The 24,000-nt window shown below is 37.0% G+C and overlaps 1 protein-coding gene across 7 annotated transcripts in view; it reads right to left on the bottom strand.

The window, feature by feature from the left end:
- The window catches only part of TMEM117 (transmembrane protein 117), a 597,128-nt gene that overhangs the window by 255,645 nt on the left and 317,483 nt on the right, over positions 1-24,000 (bottom strand). For 5 of the 7 annotated variants that reach the window (XM_054527171.2, XM_054527173.2, XM_054527172.2 and 2 more), the window contains one exon: positions 4,421-4,520. The exons of the other annotated variants lie outside the window; for them this stretch is intronic. In XM_054527171.2, the coding sequence (XP_054383146.1) occupies positions 4,421-4,520 (100 nt within the window). The remainder of the gene's footprint in view (positions 1-4,420; positions 4,521-24,000) is intronic. 7 annotated transcript variants of the gene reach the window in all.

Below are 24,000 nucleotides of genomic sequence, written 5' to 3'. Positions count from 1 at the left end.
TATACACAGCATATGGTTTTCAGGATGAAGGATGCTTTATGATGACTTCAGTGCTTCAGTGTTGGCTAACAGAATTGTCTTTTTTTTTTTTTTTTTTTTTTTTTGAGACAGAGTCTCGCTCTATCACCCAGGCTGGAGTGCAGTGGCACAATCTCAGCTTACTGCAACCTCCGCCTCCCAGGTTCAAGCCATTCTGCTGCTTCAGCCTCCTGAGTAGCTGGGATTGCAGGCATGTGCCACTACACCAAGCTAATTTTTGTATTTTTAGTAGAGACGGGGTTTCCCCATGTTGGCCAGGCTAGTGAACCCCTGACCTCAAGTGATCCACCCGTCTCAGCCTCCCAAGTGCTGGGGTTACAGGTGTGAGCCACCTCGCCCGGTGCAGAATTATCTTCTTAGGTCATGGCTCAGTTTTACCTTATCTGTACCCTTCACCCCAACAAGAACCTCAAACCTAGAGTCTGATGCCCTGATTCTATTGTGAGTCATACCATTTACTTCTGTAAGATGGAAGCAACTAGAACAGGATGTACCAGGGGCTAGAACAGGGGATTATTAGGTATAGATCAGCAGAAGTGCTTCTTCTCTCTGGTATTAAATTAAGGGCAGAAGCAAGTGCCATCATGATGTCCTTGGAATCCCCTGCCACCTTAGACCTCATCAGAAGCTGAAGCAGCAATGGCAAAACTGGGGTAATGTGATATGGAACTGGCCAACTCTCCTCCAGCTTCTGACTTAATGGCACAGTGCATGGGCACATAGGTGGATACCTGGAAATGGTGTCTCATGAGACACCCCATGTTGTTTTATTTACATCTTCATGACAGAGCTTTTCTCTGATCCTGCCCATAGCAAAGACCCAACTCAATGCGGATTACGTCGCTCAGCACTTTATGTATTTCTTACATATTAACCTATTTTAAAAACCTATTTGACAAAAGAATTAGTACCCTTAACCCTGTGTCATGTATCTCTTGTCCTCTGCATGGGGAGTACCACAGAGCCAGGAAAAGTCAGAGCTGCCTAAGAAATTGGACCCAGTACAGCTCGAAGCTCTGTAATGTGAGGGCCAAAGATATTTCTCACATTGGTTGACACCATCCTTATCTTTGGAACACATCAATACTGATATGCCTTTTAAAACTATGAAAAAGTTTTGAATTATTTCCATAAAAGAAAAATCCTCCATTTCAGAAATATATAAAAGACACACTTCGATTGTCAATGTAAATAGTTGCTTTTCCATGACAGTCACCCTCATCATTGATATTCATTTCATGATGAGAATCCTATAGACAGATGAAGGTCAAGGCTACCTTAGACTTCTCTCATGAGGGAAAATATTATTTTTTTAATGTTATCAATATACACATATGTAGACATATAAATATTTATACAGAAACTCACTGCCCGATCAGTGAATAGAAATGGGAATAGAAATGATGTGCTTTGGGAATCCTCCCTGTGTGATTATATTTTAAAATCAGGAGCGCTGGGTATTTCCTTTGCTATTTCTATCCCTGTGTCTAATGTGGAAAGGTCAATGTTTCATATAGCATAGCATAAACAGACTTTGGATTCCCTTCTAGCTTACAGAAAGGCCCCAGGGGGTTAGATGACTTAAGATCACATTGTGAGGTTCAACCTAGAACACAGTTTTCTTGACTCTCAATCCAGTCTTAGTTCTGTGACGTAGCAGTAATCTTTCGTATAGAAAAAAGTGAAGTTTTCAGGTTAGCTAGTAGAAATATAAGACATCAAAACAGTAAAATTAGAAGAAACTATGAAGGTCAGCCAGACTTTGGAAGGAGACAAAGATCACAGGCTGAACTGTGGAATTATTTGTACTCCCCTTAGCCAGATGAGAGGGGCAGACAAGTGCAGAATAGAAATCCAACCAGGAGGGGTTAAAGGTCTTTGGTCAAAACTCTACCATGCATTTTCCTCCTAAGGGTGCTGTAGCAATTGGACCCCTCCCTATGGTTAAAAAAGAAAAAATGCTAATTTAAAAAATAATAATAATGAACCAATAAAGAGAGGCAGAGCTGTATACGATACAGAAAGTGCCATCTTGAAGAAATGGCTGGAGAGGAATTGGATAGAACTGGGTTAGAAACAAACAATGTTGCCATAGTGGAAAAGAAAATGATTTATGTAATAAATGGCTGGCATGAGCCTGCAAACTTGAGCTCCTAGGTCCTGCTGGTTCATTGTTTCTCCTCTAACTTTTGTCAGGTTCAGTATAAGACAAAAGTCAGGAAGCAATGTACCATATCATGTTAGCCTACTGTAGCATTGGCGATTGAAATAAACTCCAGACACTCTGGACCCCAGGCCTGGGATAAGGTGGGCTGCTCACACTTGAGGCTCAGGAAGTCTAGGCATCCTGAGGTTTGGATCAATGACTTGGCCCTTGCCATCACCTCAAAGGACTGAGCCAAGCTAAAGTGATGAGAAGCCCCACAATGTGCACAATGAAGCGCTTATGTCTACCTTATACTTTAGCATTTTAAGTCACATCACAGGGACACACATTTAAGCTTTACAGAAAATATGTAACACAGGAAGGAACTGTTAATCCTATTTGATAAATCTGCAAACTGAGCCTCTGAGAACTGTTTATTATTTGTGGAAGGTCGAACCACAGGTGGTCAGGTCAGATAATTCAAATTCCTGGACTCTCAATCTTGTTATATTTTCCATCTTATTAAGCAGATTTGCCACAAAGCGGTGTCAAAATCACGATGCATAATTAATGTCGAAAATTTTTTTTAAACATCCCCTCAAATTTCAAGGAAATTACGTTTTTCAAAGTTTATGTATCTCCTCCTAAAAAGCTTTTTCCAATAGAAAAAAGAAATTTTTCTTTTTTTTTTCTTTTTGAGATGGAGTCTCGCTCTGTCGCCCAGGCTGGAGTTCAGTGGCCCAATCTCGGCTCACTGCAAGCTCCGCCTCCCAGGTTCACGCCATTCTCGTGCCTCAGCCTCCGGAGTAGCTGGGACTGCAGGCGCCCGCCCCCATGCCTGGCTAAATTTTTGCATTTTTAGTAGAGACAGAGTTTCACCGTGTTAGCCAGGATGGTCTCGATCTCCTGACCTCGTGATCAGACCTCGCCCGCCTCGGCCTCCCAAAGTGCTGGTATTACAGGCGTGAGCCACTGCGCCCAGCCCGGAAAAAAGAAATTTTTCATGTGAGGCAGCCTGTTCTCAGTGTCTAGCTTATTCTAATTGCTATTTCTAGAGATTACAAATAAATCATTTTTCAAGTTTACATTTTAAAGTTAATGGAATAGAATCCATACAGTAATCTGTTCTGTTAACATTCTAAAAATCAACAGAGGTACGTGGAGGCTCAAAAAACAGGCCATACAAACCCTTTGGTAGTTACTTGATACTCTTCCCGGATGTTCTCAGTAGGAGCAGTTAAGCTACAACTGCTTCCTGATCCTGGAAAGCACCTGTTCCAGGTAAGAAGCGATCAATAGAAATGGCAGGAACTCTTTTGTTCCTACCTACAATATCTACCTACAATATCTGGGACATATCTGCAGGGACATGTCCATGCCAAGTCTTGTTTGAGTCAGGCATTATCTGCCTTCTGGTATATCTCCTCATTTTCAAGTGAATAGACTGACAAAGGTAATTAGAATCAACTGCATTTATGAACGGTGTTAATGAAGTGCTCCATTTTTATGTGAGTTATACTCTTTGCATTCTGTGAGTCTCTCATAAATTTATAGAACCCAGAGCCTTCTAGAAACATGCTATCTTTAAATTTTAACCCAATGATAAAAACAGAAGATACTTTCTTGACAGATGAGCTCAGCAGGAGACATGTTTGTTTGTTTGTTCCAGGCTTATAGTAACAAGGAGTAAGAAAATACAAAAGAGATTAAAAGAGATAATACTCAGAACTCAGTTACCATTATATTAGTAGTTCCAATGAGGAAAACAAATGTAGAAAACTATTTCTTAAATTGCTAAAAAAAAATTTCATATGGTCTTCTGAGACAGGCCAGACCACATTCCTTACCTGAAAATTGTACATGCCTTAAAAAAAAGCCAAAATTATTTAGACAAAGTTATTTATAACTTCATAGGGAGAATTTCTATTAATGTTATGACTGTATATGTTTATATGCTCAAACATACATGTGTGTTTAGATAGATATATAGATAATAGATAGATCGATCGACAGATTCTGGTGGAGTGCCATTACTTATATTCTAATTGCATTGATTTTTTTTCTGAGGTCCACAGATATTAGATATAATCTCTGGAATTATCTTTACTCACAAATTTGTTTCACTCAAAGAGAGGTAATTATTTTAGTCTACACCATCAAAAGCAGTGTCTGTCCAACACTGTGAACATGTCTTCCATTTGATGGTTGAAATGGGTGAAGTTAAAATTTTCTTACCATCCAAGCTGTGACAAAGTCCCCCATCCAGGTCCCTACTGCAGCTAATTTCATGAAACTTTCATTTCGGATGCCCATATAGTCTGTAATGATATATGCTCTGTGGAAACAAACACACAAGACATTGTCCGGACTCAGAGAGTCATACAGTTAAGGCTTTCTGGTTCAGCAACAGGCAAAGAGACTTTTCCCACTCTCAACAAGCTGTCTTGCTCTTGTTCCATCACATATGCTTACAAATCTGGAAGTCTAAGAAGAGCTCTCAGGGTGTCTGGGTCACTTTCAATTACACTTGAAGACTGAATGTGGCTCCACCAATTACCATGTGCACTTCATATTTGAGCTGTAAGACTAATGACAGATTTGAAAAATCGAACAGAAATACTCAGCAAAGGTATTATTGCATGCTCACTCAAGTATGAGCAGAGCAGAAACACTTCCCAAATTGGAGCAACTTGAAAGAGGAGAGAAGAGCTATCTTTCCTTCAGTTCCATCAAATCAAAACAATTGGAAAAATACTGGGATTAGGCTTTAGATATAACATCATACCTGAATAATGTTCAGAATAATATCAAGATTTAAGAAAAATTTCCATGCATAATAAAGCAGTATGAAATTTGATCCAAATGTGTGATTTAAATTATTACTGAAATATAAATAAGAAAATGTAATTATACCATTTACTTTTTGTACAGCTAATTCCTATTTCCACTCATCATTATATATTAGCATTAAGACCATGCTTACTGTTCATCAGGCATTTTCATTTCTGCTTTTTCATTTAATATTCAAGAAAATACTAATTATTATTTTTCTAATTTTGCAATTTCTCTGAAAAACCTGGGACTCAGATCACATAACTTGCCCTATTCATATCATATAACTAACGAAGGTAGCTAGGTGACAAATTTCTCTCTCCATCTTTTAGTTTTTATTTTACTCTTAAGTTCTTGATCACTTAACTATTTTTATCTTAAATTTTGCTCCTTTTCTTATACATAATAATACCTGTACAATTTAGAGTATTGGTAAAACTTAATTCTTCTTAATTTTAAAATACATCCAATAGATAATGATTGTTCATTATTTATCTACTGAAATTATGAAGAAACATGTTTTTGAAGTCACTGAGAGGTAAACTGTCTCCAATTCAGTTTTTTCTTTTCTGGAGTTATTTCAGATGGTTCTGTTATCCATAAAATAAACAGATATTTAACTAGTTTTATTTAACAACAAAAGCAAACTTAAAAATCCTTAACATAACTCTTTTTCAACAGACTTCATTCACCTACCTTGGAGGCTCTGGGTAAGTGTTTTAAGGACTAACCCCAAAATTCTGGATCTCCAATTCCATGGACTTTGATAGTAGCCCAAAATTTATAGCTACCATAAATTGCATGCTTATAAGATGCCAAAGATAGTTATTACCACTTTAAATACAGTGTATACATCAACTCTCACACTGGTACAATAAAATGTATTATTATTCCCAATTCACAATATGAAATTGAGATTTACAGAGTTTTTGCAACTTCCTTAAGGTCAAGCATCTGGTAAATGGACAGGATTTAACTCTAAACTTGATTGACTCACAAACGCAGAAATTTAACCACTAAGCAACACCTTCTTATAAGTGTTAATGAAGATATAAAACACAACAAATATCTACTCTTTCCACAAGTAGCTTAGTAGATGATAAAAATTAAGACTTATTTCCCTTTAAGATAAATCCTAATAAGAAGTCAAGAATAGTATGCAGAACCTTTAGCTCTCTAGAGCAACCATCAAATCTTGAGTTTCAATTCATGTTGAATTCACCAATCGAAGTGGCGTCCACTTGAAAGCCCCCAAGTTATTCACTTGGACAACTTGGTGTAGCACCATTCAGTACCACGATCACTGAACAGTTCTTGGTCAGTGAACTCAACATTACTATAAAGGATTAGCTCTGGTAATTGCCCAGCTCTTTCAGTGATACCTAATTTGAACAACTTGTTCAATGCCCCACCTGTCCACTTTTCCAATTAGTTCTAGAATATCTTGGGGTAGAGTGGAAATTTTAGGGTATATTCCCTGTAATTGCATAGATGTGTATAAGAGAAGGTATCATTCTTTTATTTTACTATCTAAAAATAGAGACAGGTGGCTGGATACACTTCCAACAGATCAATCATCCAGCTAAGAACTGAAAAAAAAAAAAAAAAAAAAAAACCACCACCACACTCTGGGGCTTTTCAGAGGGAAAAGGGTAGGTGGAGAGAGAGGATCAGGAAAAATAACTAATGGGTACTAGGCTTAATACCTGAGTGATGAAACAATCTGTAAAACAAACCCCTATGACACGATATTATCTATATAGCTAAACTGCACATGTACTCCTGAACTTAAAAGTTTTTCAAAAATGCAAAAAATGTCACAAATTTGGTATCATGGAGGTTATTGACAAAAGGAGTTTTAATGATGTGGTTCTACTGTGCCTGTGTATACAATTTGAATATATGTTAATCAAAAGTGTTAACACTGTTTAAATAATCAAAAAATTAAAATTGATGAGGCAATGAAGACTAGAAAAATCAAGATACCAGATTAGAAAGAACTGTGGAAAGTTAGAACTGTGAAGAAGAGACAACATGGAAATTTAAGGAGCCAAGATCCTAGTGAGGAATGAGAAACCCAGAAGACAGCATGACACACAGCTGGTTGCCTTTCAAGACACTTGCCAAACCTTTCTGAACTTGTAAAGGAAGGAGACTAAAAGACTAAATAAAATCTCTAAAAAGCATTAGGGAGGTTTGGCAACTTCCTCATGCTGAGGACTCAGAGTTCAGAACCAGCCAGAGAATGCGGTCCAAGAGAATACAGCCCTCTGGAGGGCTACAGAAAACCGAGATGGATGAATCCTTGATCAAAGTGTAAACCAGCCCTTACCCAGTCCATTTGATGACCGGATTGTGGTGATCAGCTTCTACTCTCTCCACTTAACAAAGGAAAAAGTAAACGTTTTGTGGAAAAATAAAATTTTGTTTTATCCTCTACATACTTTTATATATAATATCTGTCCATCATTCAAAAATTACTAGGATGTCAAGAAACAAGCTCCTATCACTGAAAACCAAGAGAAAAAACTGTCCAGAAGAATAGGAAGCTATTTTGGCTATCTTGTCTACTGTTGATTCTCCAGTGGAGAATTAATAAATATTTGTTTAAATTATGATTTAATAAAGTGACCCAAATCATTCATATTTATTTATATATGGCATGGGTAGATCTCCATACATTAAATCCTAGAAACAGCAATAAAATGAGATTGAATCATGAAAAACTTTTCCACAGAGGAAAATATTAAAAACTTCTAAAAATTGTTTTGCGTGTTCACTTTATCTCCCCAGCTACTTTTATAGCTTCTTGACTGACTGGAAGATAACTGTCCTGTATTCACCCAGAGTAATATATCAGCACAAAATAAAGTATCCTTGCCTGTGGCTGTGGACATATGGTAAGTGCTAGATGCTATAACAATGCAGATGAGATAGCACTGACAACTTATGGAATAACTAATATACTTAAAAATGAAGAATAATATATAAAGACTAGTCATTATTCAGTAATTATTCTTATTTTTGCTGCTTTGGATAAATATGAAGAAACGTTACAAATATGCAGACTTGTCATAAAAATTTTCAGCTACTATTTCACTCATTTGCATATCTATTAACAATTTAACAAAATTTCCTGATTGGATTGTAAAGAACAAGACAGGCATATATTTATATCAGCAATTTTAGCCAGTTTGAATATCACATTGGACTCTAGAAAAGTGAAATTGTGGGGTTTCATATACCTAATGATTTGGGCAAGTAATTCAGAATTAAATTTTATTTGCTAAGAGGCGCAATTAAATTTATTTTGTTTGGTGCATTAGCTGATTATTTTAACAACTCATACATCCTTTGTTTTCTTTTATGTTTTATTTGTTTTCTTTTTTCCACTATATAGAAAATCTTGCAGTTCTACCAGCCTTCTAAGTAACTATTGATCATTGATATAGGCTTTTAAGATCCTAAATAAATTTTTTCTCAGCCTCTAATTCCAATTATTTTTTCCTCGAGATTTAAACCTTAACCATCAAATCCATAACAAACATGTGGAGATTTCAATAAACAAGATCTGGAAAAGGCTAATTATCGTAACATCTTGACAACATGAGATCCAAGGCTATTAAAAACTGTTGCAAAATGACTAAACTAAACAGACTCTAACGTGAGCAAAATAGTCGATAAAACTATAATATAGTGAATTGGTCTTACAGTAAGGGTCTTGATCACTAGCAACGAAAGTTCCAGTTCACTTCAGTCTATTAGTCATACATAAGTGGTTGCAGTCAATGCCAGGTGATTTAGTGGTTGAGTCTGAATTTTAACAGGAGGCAGTACACACAGATCACCAAACCAATATGGATCCATGCTTCACTGAAAACCCATCTGTGGCCAGTTGGATTCATAATGTCACAGCTGTCTCTCTCAGCCATGTTTGGGCAACATAAATAAGATTGGGGGCTTCACACACAAGTAAATCATGGGCAAGGAGTTGACTTGCATGAGTACAGGCCTGCATTAAACACACTAAAACTAAAGCAAAAGCTCTAAGTATTCTTAAGGCATTAAAATGAAAATTTGTCACTACAAAATGCCAGGAACTAAACCTAGATTTTTAAAATTAACCTTTCCTCAATCATTTTGTGTTTGTAATGACATGATTAACTAGATTAATGACTCTAGTCACTTACTCGACTATTATCCAAATAACCAGATTTTAGTATATTTGCTCAAAATCTCTAGTTCTTGATTTAAAATACTTTGATGGAGCTCAATACATGTGTAAGGACCTTCCAGGCCAGACCTATAGTTTGAAGCTATGGGGCAAGATCCCCTGGAATGTCACAAAAAACCTGCAGACAATTGTTAGCTGTGGCCTGTAATGATTAAAATTGCATCTGAACCTAACACTGGTCACTGATAAAATTCCAACTCAAATTTCCTAACTTTAGCCATTAATTCCCTCTAAGTTCTATAAGGAAGACATATCTAAGAAGACTGGAGACAGAGTATCATTAACCAAGCCCACCCTCACTGTGAATATATCCAGCATACATCAATTCTTTCTTTCATTCCTTGCCTTACTTCAGCCCATTCAGTGAAATTCATTTGTGCTGTATACAGAAACATTAGTATCACATCAATTTCTCCCTTTCCTTTACTCTCAACATTAGTGATTAATCACTAATGTTACTTCTGAAAGGCTCTCAAATCTATGCTGTTTTTTCTGTCATCACCACTATCAATATCTAAATTCTGTCCATAATAATCTCTAATCTGAAACTAAAGTAATGATTTCCTATTCTTTTGTAACTATTTCCACCCATAGTAAATTCTTTATTGACACTATGGGGATTTCTAGGGAAGAAACAGGGCATACTGGAGAAGCAGAAGTCCTGGAACCAGAAAATATTAAGTTTGCAACCCACCCCATACCCCCATGACTTGGGACAAATGATCAACTTTGATATCATCCATTTCCTTATCTATATAGTGGGAATAAAAATATCTTTCCTTCACAGGGGTTTATTGGGGAACACGTGATATAAAGTATGCAAAGCTTCTAGTACAACTATTTCATAATATGCATGTAAAAAAAGGTAAACTTCTGGCCTACTGGCTTCCATTTTTCAAAATAATATTGTGGTCCCCAATGTCATGGGATAAAGCGTGTGATATGGTTTGGCTGTGTCCCTACCCAAATCTCATCTTGGATTGTAACTTCCACAGTTCCCACATGTTGTGGGAGGGACCCAGTGGTAGGTAGTTGAATAAGTGGGACGGGTCTTTCTTGTGCTCCTCTTGCAATGGTGAGTGGGTCTCATGAGATCTGATGGTTTTAAATAGAGGAGTTCCCCTGCACAAACTCTCTCTTTGCTGGCCGCCATCCATGTAAGATGTGACTTGCTCCTCCTTGCTTTCTGCCATGATTGTGATGCCTCCCAAACCATGTGGAACTGTAAGTCCATTAAACCTCTGTTTCTTCCAAGTATCAGGTATGTCTTTATCAGCAGCGTGAAAATGGACTAAGACAACATGGATAAGAAGAACCGCCACTCTGGAAGGCATCTTCATTTTTAGACTCATCTCCTTACATTTCAGAATCTCCTTCTTTCAGGCCCTCCTCCTACTAGGAAATCAATCTCACCAATACACCACCATTTCATAATACACTTATCATGGCTGCCCAGAATGCTCTCTTTGTCCCATGCCATTCCCTGTCTTCTGGCTTGAGATTACTAACTCAGTCTGTCCACTGAGAAATCTACTGCCGTTACTTTTGAAAGTTATTGCTTCTCTAGAGTTGTCATAATACTTTGACTATACCTCTATGTTAAATCATTTTCCCAGAGTATTTTAATGATTTTCTTACATTGCCCCCTCTCCCATAAGATTTACTTCATCAAGGGTAAAAAATATGTATCTTTTTTTTTTTTTGGCAAATGAAATTCTTGGCCCAGGGTATAGTATGTTTTAGGAATGCAATAAATAAGTAAATGAATTAAGTAGTAAATTACTTAAATCATTTGACATCAGGGCCAAAGTAGGATGAGTATAAAAGCATAAAAGGTAAAAACAAGGATTTGCAATACAAGATAAAATAAAAGCAAACATCAAAGACAAATTGTGTGCCATGTAATTATGATGCTCTAACAAAGTTAGAATAGAGTGTTATTGTATCATTTTTATTACCTCTTCTGGAATAAAAAGCTAGAGGCTAGAATATAAATAAATCAAAATAAAGAACATATCTTTGACTTTCTGCAACACATGCTGTAAATTTACTTACTTTGAACATCAGTTGAATAATTTAAAAAGTAAAATATTGAAAATCTACTTAATCATATTAAAGCATTTTTTAAATGGGATTACTTATCAATACATGATTTAGTGCACCAATTTGCTGGCACAAACAATACCAGAGCTACATAGTAAAACACATTTATTTTATCCATGTGAAAAAAAGGAAACAAAATGTATTCCACTGCCCTTCAAATGGATACTGTAAAACTACATTTGTTGTGTGTCCTTTAAAGTCAAAATATAGAGGTCTATAAGGTTAAAAAACAATATAGCCTCAAAACTAATTCTAAAGTTCCAGATTTTGTGTGGTTATATCCCAAGTTTCTTTCATAGTTTAATTTTTTTCTTTTATCAACTTCCCAAACATTCCAGGAATATGCAATCTAATTTGATACTCTGAATAGTTCTGTCTTCTACCACTAATGAAGTAAACAAATACAACAAAGAGACTTCATTTATCTTCATTAAAGTTATTAGAAAAATGATACAGATAACCAAGCTTTAAAATCCTGAGCTTGTTGCTAAGAGAACCCCAATAAATCCCCAAAGGAATCCAGAGAGTCACAAATTACCTGAAAGTAATTTCATAATTAATTTAGTCACATTTTAATGTTAAATAAAATTTAGTGTTTAGAACTATTCAAGTAAAATATATACAATGCATTGCCATAAATTTTTATTATTGTAAAAGGGAACTGTAAGCTAAGCCAGAATGGCATTCATTAATTTACCCTATATAATGATGCTTCTATCTAAACTAATTGGAAGAGCATAAAATAACAAGTTTTGCAAAGATTTTGATGCTGTTCAAAGTAGAACAAAAACCAAGTTCAATTTTAATGGGTATGTGTCAGTGGAGGCAAGTGTTCATGGTTGTAAATGATCAAAATAATGGAATAAAAACAATGGGACATAAATACAATAATTAACATTTGCCAGGAACTATAATTTGTCCACTGTATATAATAAAATGAAGAAATGTGAAAAATGAGACTGTTCTTGTATTTCCTACAAAATTTTCAAATTCAAAGCAATTGTGACAATTTCTTTTCTTTCTCTTCTCTCCCCTCCTCCTTCTTCTCTTTCTTCTTCTTGTCCATCTTCCTCCGGATATGAATTCAACCACCTCTTTTTCTCTTCCCTGTAGCTACTCAACACTATTTCCCAATGATTTACTCCATATTCCTGTTGAAAAAATTTTAGGCTCCAGTGATATGGGGAAGGAAAAAGGGAACTGTCTTTTTACCCAGGAACCTTATTGCAGCATGTAAATTTATATTGGATAAGCACCTATCTTAATTTATATTCATTTACTCATTAAACAAATAATTACTGATGTCTCACTACATGCTAGACCATGACCCTGATACTTGTAAACTCATAAATTTTCAAGGGGAAGAAAATAGCACCCCAGAGCTAGTGGTCCCATCTTGGATTATCACTCAGTGCCTCTTTTCTAGTAATTTCTTCCTGCCATTGGGGTAAGCTTATGGAGACATATATAATAATGCCCAACTCTGCTATTGTTTCCTTTTCTGGTAATTTAGAACCAATACAAAAAGAGAGAAAGAAGGAAATATCTTTCCTGGAGATTAGATGAGAAAACAACCCAGTGATTATTGGAGACCACAGTTTTATCCCCTGTAATCTGCAGACAAAGCAAGAGAAGGAAAGACAGAGTGGCAGAGAGTGAGAGGGCAGGCAGAGGATGAAAGCTGGCTGACATATGCAAAGAAGGAGAGAAGACAGGAAAAAACATGGGTGGTGTGGCAGTCTAATTCCAATGCCTTCCTGGGACATGCATACCAGCACTTTGGATTCCATGGGACATCCATGTTGCTTCCTAAGAATCACTGTTCCCTACCTTATCTTTGTTCTTGAGCTAACTTCACTGAGATTATATTCATTGCAACGAAAAGCATTGTAATTATTCACCCAGGAAAGAGGGTAGAGTCTAAAATTGTGGTTCTGAGTAGTTTGTTCAATTTTAACTGTGCAACAATTCTTCTAGCCTTTTAGAAATAAATGACACTAAATTGGCTATAAGAAAAAAGCCATCAGTGTAGTTGGTAGACTGAGGTTTGTTCTCAAATTATTCCTAATTAGAACAAAGATAAACAGATGTGCCCACACTTTGTGGCACTGCTCTAGGAAATGGGGAAAACTTATGTTTAAATCTAATGTACTGTTTCCGCATACAAATTTCACAGGTGTCCTGAAGTTTAGAATAGCACTCCCCTCTCTCTCCAGTTAAAAAATGCGATATATGTTCCAGTTAAGACCAATCTGTTAAGCCTGGGCAACATAGTGCACCACATCTCTACAAAACCAAAAAATTAGCCAGGCTTGGTGGTGCGTACCTGCAGATCAAGCTACTTAGAGGCTGAGGTAGGAGGATTGCTTGAGCCCAGGAAGTCAAGGCTACAGTGAGCAAGCCTCGATCGCACCACTGTACTCAAGCCTGGGCAACAATGTGATAACCTGTCTCAAAAACACAAAAACAAAAACCCCAAAAGACCAACGTGTCTCCGTTTTGAGAGATGTGGGACAAACGGTGAGTGTATCAACTGAGTCACAATAAGTGAGGGAATATCTGTGCACTGAATAGATGAAAAGTTAGATTTGACATCACTTAGCTAGCTAATATAAAGGGAGACTGATTTTGAATATAAAGTGTTGACAAAAGATAAAATAAGGGCAGATAATGTGTAACTTGGAGAGAGTGGAGGCTGCATTTCTGAAGACCAAAGGTATTTTATAGGTCTCTTACAAAGTGTCAGAAAAAGGTAACAAGAAGATAATATTAAGCAGACATCATTTAGTAGTGTAGAATAGAGCTGGAGAGAGCAACACAGGAGTTTGGGAGAGGGGCCCTGGAATTGAGTTTGCCAATAATACAGAAGTGGCGTATCAGATAAAGGATTTTGAAGCACTTTCCCCATTTGTGCTTGGCCATACCTGAACTTGGACCTTCCATGAAGAACTCTAAAGCCCAAGGGACATCTCTTTAGCCTCACAAAGCCTCATTATCATCAAATGCCCTTCAAATTAGAAGTGAATTAGTTCTCATTGCCCCATAAATTTGTTTCATAATTTTACTAATTATATAGTTTCTCTTGACTTAACCACCAAGAATTTCATGCTCTGCTTTTGAAATGTGTGTTTCAAAAGCGGCACCACACCAGCTATCAGACCATGGTCAAAAAAGAAAAAAGAAAAAGGAAAAGAGAGGAGAGAAGAAAAGCCACAATTCCACCCATCTTGTGAACATTTCAGACCCACCGAGTTCCTCCATATAACTCAGTAAGTTTTCTGAGAGTTTCCTTTGTGCTGTTGGAAGCAGTACTGTCAGCTATTACAGTGCTATTTTCCTCTTCTTCCCACTCACTGTCATGAAGGCTAGTTGATTCCAATGCCAAAAGTGGTTCCAGAGATACCCTCTCTTCAACTGATGCCCACCAAAGAGCCTGCTACTGCCACTCATGTTGTCAACATGTGCACCAAGACCAAGGTACTCATGTCTGTGCCAAGGACAATGCAGACAACTTTGCAAATTCTGTTATTACAACAGATGCCTCCCTTATAATGTCTGTAATCAGTCAACAAATACACCCACATCATTGTACCATGCCTGTGCTACCACAAGCCAATAGCAACAGGGACACTGACGCCCTGCAGTCTCAAATTCCCAAAGAGATTAAGGAAAAGTCACTTTTCACTTTTACTTGTTCTTGTACTTTCTCTTACCATCTGATTCAGGTGTGAGTAGTTGGGACCACGAGTAAAATACGCTGTGCTTTATTCACAATAATCCTTTCTTTTTCAACACCTGCCCAGTGTCTTTGAACTAGATACCCCTGCTTCAACTGTCTCTTAGATGTTATTTTTTAGGCCTTTTGGTGCCACATGTAAACAGCACCCTAGAAGTAAGATTACACGTAAACTTGGTGGAGTGAGAAATTATGTTTCCCTCTTTCAAAATCTACTACAATGACAATGTAGGAATTTTAAAAAAACTGCAGAGTAGGAGAAGAAATGACAGAACATGAGAAATTTTTAATGCAATTTTAGAAAGCAGATTGAGGAACGGGGATGGTCATAGTTTCAGCTTTCTTTGTTGTATTGACTTTTTCTGGAGCACGTAACAAGAAGGAAGCTAAACTCTACCTCTGGATCCCAATAATGCTCAGGGATGAGAAGCTCAGGATTTCTGAAGGCAAGGGAGAAGAGGAATGAAAGAGAAAATGATCCTCCAATGGAGGATCAGTAGAAATCTTTCACAATGAGTTGTTAGGCCACCAGGTATCTTCCCTGATGCAATGAAACCTGGAAATGACTTTCATCCCACCTAACTTAGATGGGATATTTGCTACATTAAGGAATTCAAGCCTGGAATGAGGTACCTTAACGAGAAGGAGCCTTAAAATACAAAGGGTGTGTGTGTGTGTGTGTGTGTGTGTGTGTGTGTCTGTGTACATACACATATGAGTCCCATTATCCACAATATTGTTTGTCTAGGTTAAAGACAGAAGTTTCATCTAAAAAAAAAAAAATCTGAGCAGCCCCTCCCACTTAAAAAAGGCTTATTAACAATTGAGGGTCTCCCAGTGAAATGGCCAAATTCCTACACAGCCTCCCTCTCCCTCATTCTTATCCATCAATGAGCCTATCCATGCACAGAGACTTCCCAGTCATCTTTTTATTGCTCAGCCTTAAATATGGATAGACTTCAGGTATTATCATATATTTGAAGAAAATCTCTAACAAGGAAAATAAAAAGCTCAAAATGAAATAAAAACAAGGAACAAAACAGACAATGCAGAAAACAGAAAAAGTGAGAACAGAATAAAGATATTTTTCAGACCTGCAAAGTAAAAATTCAATTATATGCTGCTATAAAAATACCTAAAACTAAGGCTACATAAAGGTTGAAAATAGTGGGAAAAGATAACATGCAAATAACAACAAAATAAAATTTGGTATAGCTATATTAATCTCAATTTTAAAGGTGAATAGTATTATTATAAATTAAGATGGATTCTTACAAATGATAACAGGGTCAACTTATCAGGAAGATACAGTGTGCTATCAAAATATATAAATTAAAATTGGCAAAACATTAAGGAAAAATAAATTCCCATAGAAAATGTGAAATAACGTATTTTTCTCAATAATCAATGGAACAAGCAGACAAAAACTAGTAAGGATATAAAGGATTTAAATAAGAGGATGAGCAAACTCTGCCTAACGGATATATAGAGAAAAACTCACCCCACAACTACAGAATGCACATTCTTTTAATGCAACAGAGAACACTTAGAAATATTGATCATCAGCAGGGCCATAAACAAGTCTCAAAAAAATTAAAATGACTAAATCATACATAGGATATTCTTTGTCCATAATATAACTAAACTATACATCAGTAACATATAATTTGAGAACTCCCAGGTCATTGGAAACTAAGAGAGACACTTTCAAATAATAATAATGAGTCAAAATAGAAACCTCAATGAGGCAGAGTAAATATTTTGAACAGGATAATAACGAAAGCACTGTGAGAAACAGCTAACACCATGCTTAAACTTTTAATTTTGAATAAATATATTGGAAAATAAGAAATGCTAAAACTGAATGATTAAAAATCCTTGTCAAGGAATTAGAGAAGAAACAGCAAAACTAACCACAAAGAGAGAAATATATAAATTTTTTAAAGACTTCAATTAAATAAGTAGTAAAGAAAAAAGGAATTATACAATAGACCAACACAGCTAGTCCTATGAAAAGATGTAAAATTAATCAGTCCCTGGCAAGACTGATCAAAATATACAGAAATAGCACAATGTCAGAAATGAAATAGGGGCATTGCTATAGACTCTTCAGAGATTAAACAAATAATCAGCTCATTTTTTTAAATGATATGCAAACTAAAAATGAAAATTTAGGTGAAATCAATAAGTTTCTAGAAAAAAAAACCATTTACAAATTACCAAAATGTACATAGGAATAAAAAGTAGATCTGTAACTATTCACAAAATTCTATCTATAATTAGAAACATTCCCACAAGAAAAATCCAGGCCCAGATGTGCACATGGGCACCAAGAGAAAGGTACAGGAATGTTTATAGCATCATTATTTATAATAATCTGGAATGGGAAACTACCCAAATGCCTATCAACAGAAGAATGGATGAGCATATTATAGTACAGTCCTATAATGGAGACTGTTCAACAATGAAAACTACTACTAATTGAAGCCTGGATAGTTCTCAGAAACTGTCACAGAAAAGAAGTCAAAACCGCCTCACCATAAACATTATATAATTACAAATACATAAAACTCAGAAATAGCCAAAACTAAGCTATGGTGTTAGAGAAGTCGTATAAGTGGTAAAACTATTTAGCAAAGTAAGAAAGCAAAGGGCCTAAAACATGATAGTTGTTACTTTGGAGGGAAGGGAGAGGTTTATCACTAGGACAGCCAGAGGGCAGCTTCTGGGATCCTGACAATACTCCTTTGATTGACATCAGTGATAATAACATGAGCAACGTGAGTGTTCACTTAATAATATTTTATAACAATTTACTCCACAATAATTAAGATATACCTGTGTGCAATCGGCCTTCACTTTTATGCAGGTAGATTATTTCCACATTTTAAAAATTATCAAAAATATAAAGAACCAATTAGTATAGTAAAGTTTCAACAAATGGTAACTATTATTTTTTTTTATGGGAGAAACACTGGGATAGTAAAAGATCAACATAGCTTTGGGAGAAAATTATTTTTATGTTGGATCGGATGGTGCCACAAAAGGAAGTAGAAGAACAAAGATTCCTGAAATATGATCGAGGCTGTGCAATTAGTGAAATATCCTGGCTAGAACAAGGGCAAGGTAAAAAAAATAATAAACGATGAAGCTGAAAATTAATGATATAGTGAAGGGTATTGTAATGAGTGCCTACAATGTAATTTAGCCTATATTTTAAAGTATGTGAACAATACACATTTGGAAACTAGATTGTTTGAGTTTCTTCCATAAGTTGCTACAGTTTAAATATCTTTCTGCATTCTAATTGACCAAGCTTCTTGGTACCTCTTAAGGGGAAAGTGATGGTATAGCTGAATGAAAGGGCTACCATTTTTACATACATAATGCCTGACAAGGTAGACCTTAAATCTAGTGCCATTTGAAAGACCCATAAAAATTTATATTTGCTTCATTTATTTCAAGACAGGGAGGCAGGAAGTCACCTCAAAGCAAATGTTCCCTGGGTTCCATGAGGAATCACTTGGGTAATTTCCCGGTAGTTCTCTGGGTTAAGATAAGAAAGTTACTGAGGAAGGGGAATGGGAAAGAGTGTAATAAACTTCTGTGACTCTAGTAAAGCTCTGCAAGACACTGACATGCAGAGCTGATCACCAGGGAGGAAAAGAGGAGATCTGCTCCCCAAGATGGGAAGCACAGAGGCTTATTGTGAAAGACCTGACAGGCCCAGTGCTAAAGAAGAATGATGAGACGTCTCCAAACAAAAACTGCGGGGAAAGTGGATGGCCACACTGCTGACTTGGGCTGCTCACTAAATGGCATGTGTAGGAGAGCTGTTTTCAGCCCCCAGTATGACTAATGGAAGCTCTTCTGAACTCACCCTTCTGGGGTAGAAACAGCGCTGTGGCCCATGCAGGGTCTGGGCCAGGGACAACACTCATGCTAAGTAGACAGAAGTCTGTGGAACTATGCAGGAGCAAGCTTCAACAATGACACCATGTAGCAGAGTAACAGTAAGACACACATGAAGTAGAAGAATAATCAGAATGGCACAGCTTTTTCTATAGCTGGTATTTGAAGAACACAGACCCTAGTGACCCTACATAGGACTGGGCAAAGCATCAAGTTTAAAGTTGACTGGGTGGGTATAACTTCAAAAGGGATATTGGATTCCTTGCTAATGAATGCAAGTAAGACTTCAAGACGTTAATTAAAAGGTTAAAATATATCAGCCCAAATTTATACTCATTTTGCAAAGCATTCATGCCACCAATATATGATGCCAGATATTTCTACACAATCAGCTTAAATCTGCTGGGCATACATATAATCCCTCACAAATACTGAAAGCATAGGCCTTTGGTGGTAATTAAAGGTCTGTTTGCCTGGGAATTTCTCTTCAAGCAACTCAGGAACAAGAAGCTTAGGAGCATACCCAGCCCTGAAAGAATAGCCACTTAGGATGCCTCCCAGCCGTCTGCAATGGAACTTACAGGCAGCTGCTTATCCCTGAAGGAGAGGGTCAGCTATTTATTCATTCTTTCAACAATATTGATTGAACACCTCCTAGATTCCAGGAACTGTGCTAGGTGCTGGGAATACCAAGATGAATAAGACATACTCATTACCATTTAGCAAATGAAAAAAGACTTGCAAACAATTCAACAGAGCCCTCTGTGTAAAATGTTGTGCATGAGAGAGGAAGCGTGGATGAAAGAAGCCTAATTCTTCTGGTGTGAAGAGAAGGGGGCAGAGAGAAGAGAAGGCTTTACAGAGAAGGGCAGAGGAGGGCAAAAGTGTTTAAAGTAGAAGAAAACAGACAGACAAAGGAAGAGAAGGCCGGAAGCAGCAGGGCATGAGAGGAGCGGAGAGGGCAGCTCAGGGCTGCTGCTGGAATGTCCGGTGCAGCAGGCAGGCAGGCTGGAGAGGCAGAGGATATGTCCCAGCAGGCTTTGCACAGCCTTAACAACGCTTGAAATGATAACTGAAATGGGAACATTAGAAGCATAAACCTCTATCCTAACATCTACCTAATATTATTTATTTCATATCTTTAAAAGACTTTCCATTTAGGAAATGGCATCAGTCAGAGTTCTCCAGAGAAACAGAACCAGCAGATGATGAAGTAGATAGATAGACAGACAGACAGACAGACATAGGCATACACATAAATAGAGATTTATTTCAAGGAACTGGCTTATGCAACTGTGGATCTGGCAACCAGGCTAGAATTTCTTAGGAAGAAGCTGATATTGAAAAAATTCAGGAAGAATTCCTTCTTTCTCTGGGAAACATCAATTTTTGCTTCTGCAGCCTTCCAACGGATTGGGTAAGGCCCACCCACATTATCAAGAAGAAACTATTTTACTTAGTCATTTTTTTTTTTTTGAGACAGAGTTTTGCTTTTGTTGCCCAGGCTGGAGTGCAATGGCACGATCTCAGCTCAGCACAACCTCAGCCTCCCATGTTAAAGCAATTCTCCCGCCTGAGCCTCCCGAATAGCTGGGATTACATGCATGCACCAACACACCCAGCTAATTTTGTATTTTTAGTAGAGACGGGGTTTCTCCATGTTGGTCAGGCTGGTCTCAAACTCTTGACCTCAGGTGATCTGCTCCCCTCGGCCTCCCAAAGCTCTGGAGTAACAGGTGTGAGTCACCGCGACCGGCCTTACTTAGTCATTTTATTGGAGATGTCGACTATATCTACAAAATACCTTCACAACACCACCTAGATTTGTATTTGATTAAATAACTGGGTACTATAGCCTAGCCAAGTTGATACATAAAACTATCATAGAAATCACGTTAATAATTTACATTTAAAGATACAGTTGTTTTTACATCCAAAAATATGCCTATGAACATATGACACAATATTTTAAAATCTCTATGATCCTAATTTTAGAATTCAACACACAAATCCTGTAAAATTGCCTCCACTTTCCCTAGCTACCTCATCAAGTAGAAATGGTGCTTCTCATCAATATTATCATTGAGAAGTCAACAGACTTACTCATACCTGAATATTTTATCATTTAAACTGTGGGATTTCACAATATTTCTGAAATTTTAACTCAGTTTCCATGAGTTCATACCTGTGCCTTAATCCATGAGTTTTGTTGCAACACAGAACAATATGGCTCTCTTCTTCTTCTGGCTCCTTTTTGAAGTTCCTACACTAGAATTATTTGTGCTGTCAAGCATCAACTTTCTGCTTGCATGTTAACAGCTGCAGATAACAGGTAAATTACATGCATGTCCAACCTAAAAAGTGTTCCTCTGAAACCACAAGGTGTTCACTTTAAAGTCCTCTTGAGAATAGAGGTCATGTTTATGTTGGGTGTTTTTACCAAATGACCTATTTTTTCCCATTAAAAATAGACTATTCCTTGAACACAGCCAAATACTGCAACTGGCACACTGTATACTAAACAGTCATCAGCCTATGAGAAACACTGTACAATGTTAATATCATATGAAATCACCAACTGTTGGAACTTTGAAGGTCAGAAACCATTTCTGAAATCCTGATAGTTTCAAGGCATTATATGAATACAGGTAGAAGAACACAGGTAGAATCTGACACATTGCCTAATGCTGTAGATGTCTAGAGAATATTTGTTAAATCTAAAAAGGAGGGAGAGAAATTCCACCTTCTACAGTTAAATGAGTGAAGAAGAATTTGGAACTTGATATCAAACTAAACCAAGCATTGTATACATTTATACTCAGTTATTTGATACAAAAGCACATACAGTTGACCTTTGAACAATGGAGGAGTTAGAGACACTGCAAAAATCTAACAGTTTCAAAAATCTGTGTACATGCATTCATATGTTAATCGCAGCACTATTCACAATAGCAAAGACATGAAATCAACCTAAATGCCTATTAATGGTGGACTGGATAAATATGTGATACACAATTAGAACTAAAACATTCCTTAGCAAATGCAAAGAAAAAAAACCCCGAAGTCATAACAGTCTCTCAGATTACGGTGCAATCAAATTAGAAGTCAAGATTAAGAAATTCACTCAAACCATATACTACATGGAAACTGAACAACCTTCTCCTAAATGACTTTTGGGTAAATAATGAAATTAAGCTACAAATCAAGAAGATCTTTGAAGCTAATGAGAACAAAGCTACAATGTAGGAGAATCTCTGTGATACAGCTAAAGCACTGTTAAGAGACAAATTTATAGCACTAAATGACCACATGAAAAAAACTAGAAAGATCTCAGGTTAACAACCTAACATCATAACTAAAAGAATTAGAGAACCAAGAGCAAACAAATCGCAAAGCAACCAGAAGACAAGAAATAACCAAGATCAGAGCTGAACTGAAGGAGACAGAGACAGAAAAAGAACTTCAAAAAATAAATGAATCCAGGAGCTGGTTTTCTGAAAAAAATTAATAAAACAGATAGACCACTAGCCAGACTAATAAAAGAGAAAAGAGAGAAGATTCAAATAAATACAATCAGAAATGATAAGGGGGAATGTCACCACCGACCCCACAAAAATACAAACAACCATCAGAGAATACTACAAATAAATACTTCTAACACATAAACTAGAAAATCTAGGAAAAAAATGGATAAATTCCTGGACTACACATCTTCCCAAGACTGAACCAGGAGGAAACCGAATCCCAGGCCAGGCGCAGTGGCTCACGCCTGTAATCCCAGCACTTTGGGAGGCCGAGGCGGGCAGATCACAAGGTCAGGAGATCGAGACCATCCTGGCTAACATGGTGAAACCCCGTCTCTACTAAAAAAAAAATACAAAAAATTAGCTGGGCATAGTGGCAGGCGCCTGTAGTCCCAGCTACTCAGGAGGCTGAGGCAGGAGAATGGTGTGAACCCGGGAGGCGGGGATTGCGGTGAGTGGAGATTGCACCACTGCACTCCAGCCTAGGTGAAAGAGCGAGACTCCATCTCAAAAAAAAAAAAAAAAAAAAAAACAAGAAAAAAGAAAAAATTTAATCCCATAATAGACCAATAACGACTTCTGAAATTTAGGCAGTAATAAATAGCCTATCAAACAAAAAAGCCCAGGACAGACAGATTCACAGCTGAATTCTACCAGAGGTATAAAAAAGAGCTGGTACCATTCCTACTAAAACTGTTCCCAAAAATTTGAAAAGGAGGGGCTCCTCCCTAACTCATCCTGAGGCCAGCATCATTCTGGCCTCAAGATATCAAAATCTGGCAGAGATACAACAAAAAAAGAAAACCTCAGGCCCATATCCTTGGTGAACATTGATGCAAAAATCCTCAACAAAATATTGACAAACCGAATCTAGCAGCACATAAAAAGCTTATCCACCATGATCAAGCAGGCTTCATCCCTGGGATGCAAGGCTGGTTCAACATATGCAAATCAATAAATGTGATTCATCACATAAACACAACTAAAGACAACCACATGATTATCTCAATAGATGCAGAAAAGGCCTTTAATAAAATTCAACATTTCTTCATGTTAAAAACTCTCAATAAACTAGGTATTAAAGGAACATACCTCAAAATAATAAGAGCCATTTATGACAAACCCACAGCCAATATCATACTGAATGGGCAAAAACCGTAAGCATTCCCCTTGAAAACTGGCATAAGACAAGGTTGCCCTCTCTCATCACTCCTATTCAACATAGTATGGAATGTTCTGGCCAGGGCAGTCAAGCAAGAGAAATAAATAAAGGGTATTCAAACAGAAAGAGAGGAAGTCAAATTGTCTTTGCTTGCAGATGACATGATCCTATATCTAGAAAACCCCATCATCTCAGCCCCAAATCTTTTTAAGCTCATAAGCAACTTCAGCAAAGTCTCAGGATACAAAATCAATGTGAAAAATTGCTAGCACTCCTATACACCACCAACATGCAAGTGGAGAGCTGAATCAC

The sequence above is a fragment of the Pongo abelii genome, chromosome 10, assembly GCF_028885655.2.
Source record: "Pongo abelii isolate AG06213 chromosome 10, NHGRI_mPonAbe1-v2.0_pri, whole genome shotgun sequence".
Lineage (NCBI taxonomy): Eukaryota > Metazoa > Chordata > Mammalia > Primates > Hominidae > Pongo > Pongo abelii.
This window is presented reverse-complemented; position numbering and strand designations above follow the sequence as displayed.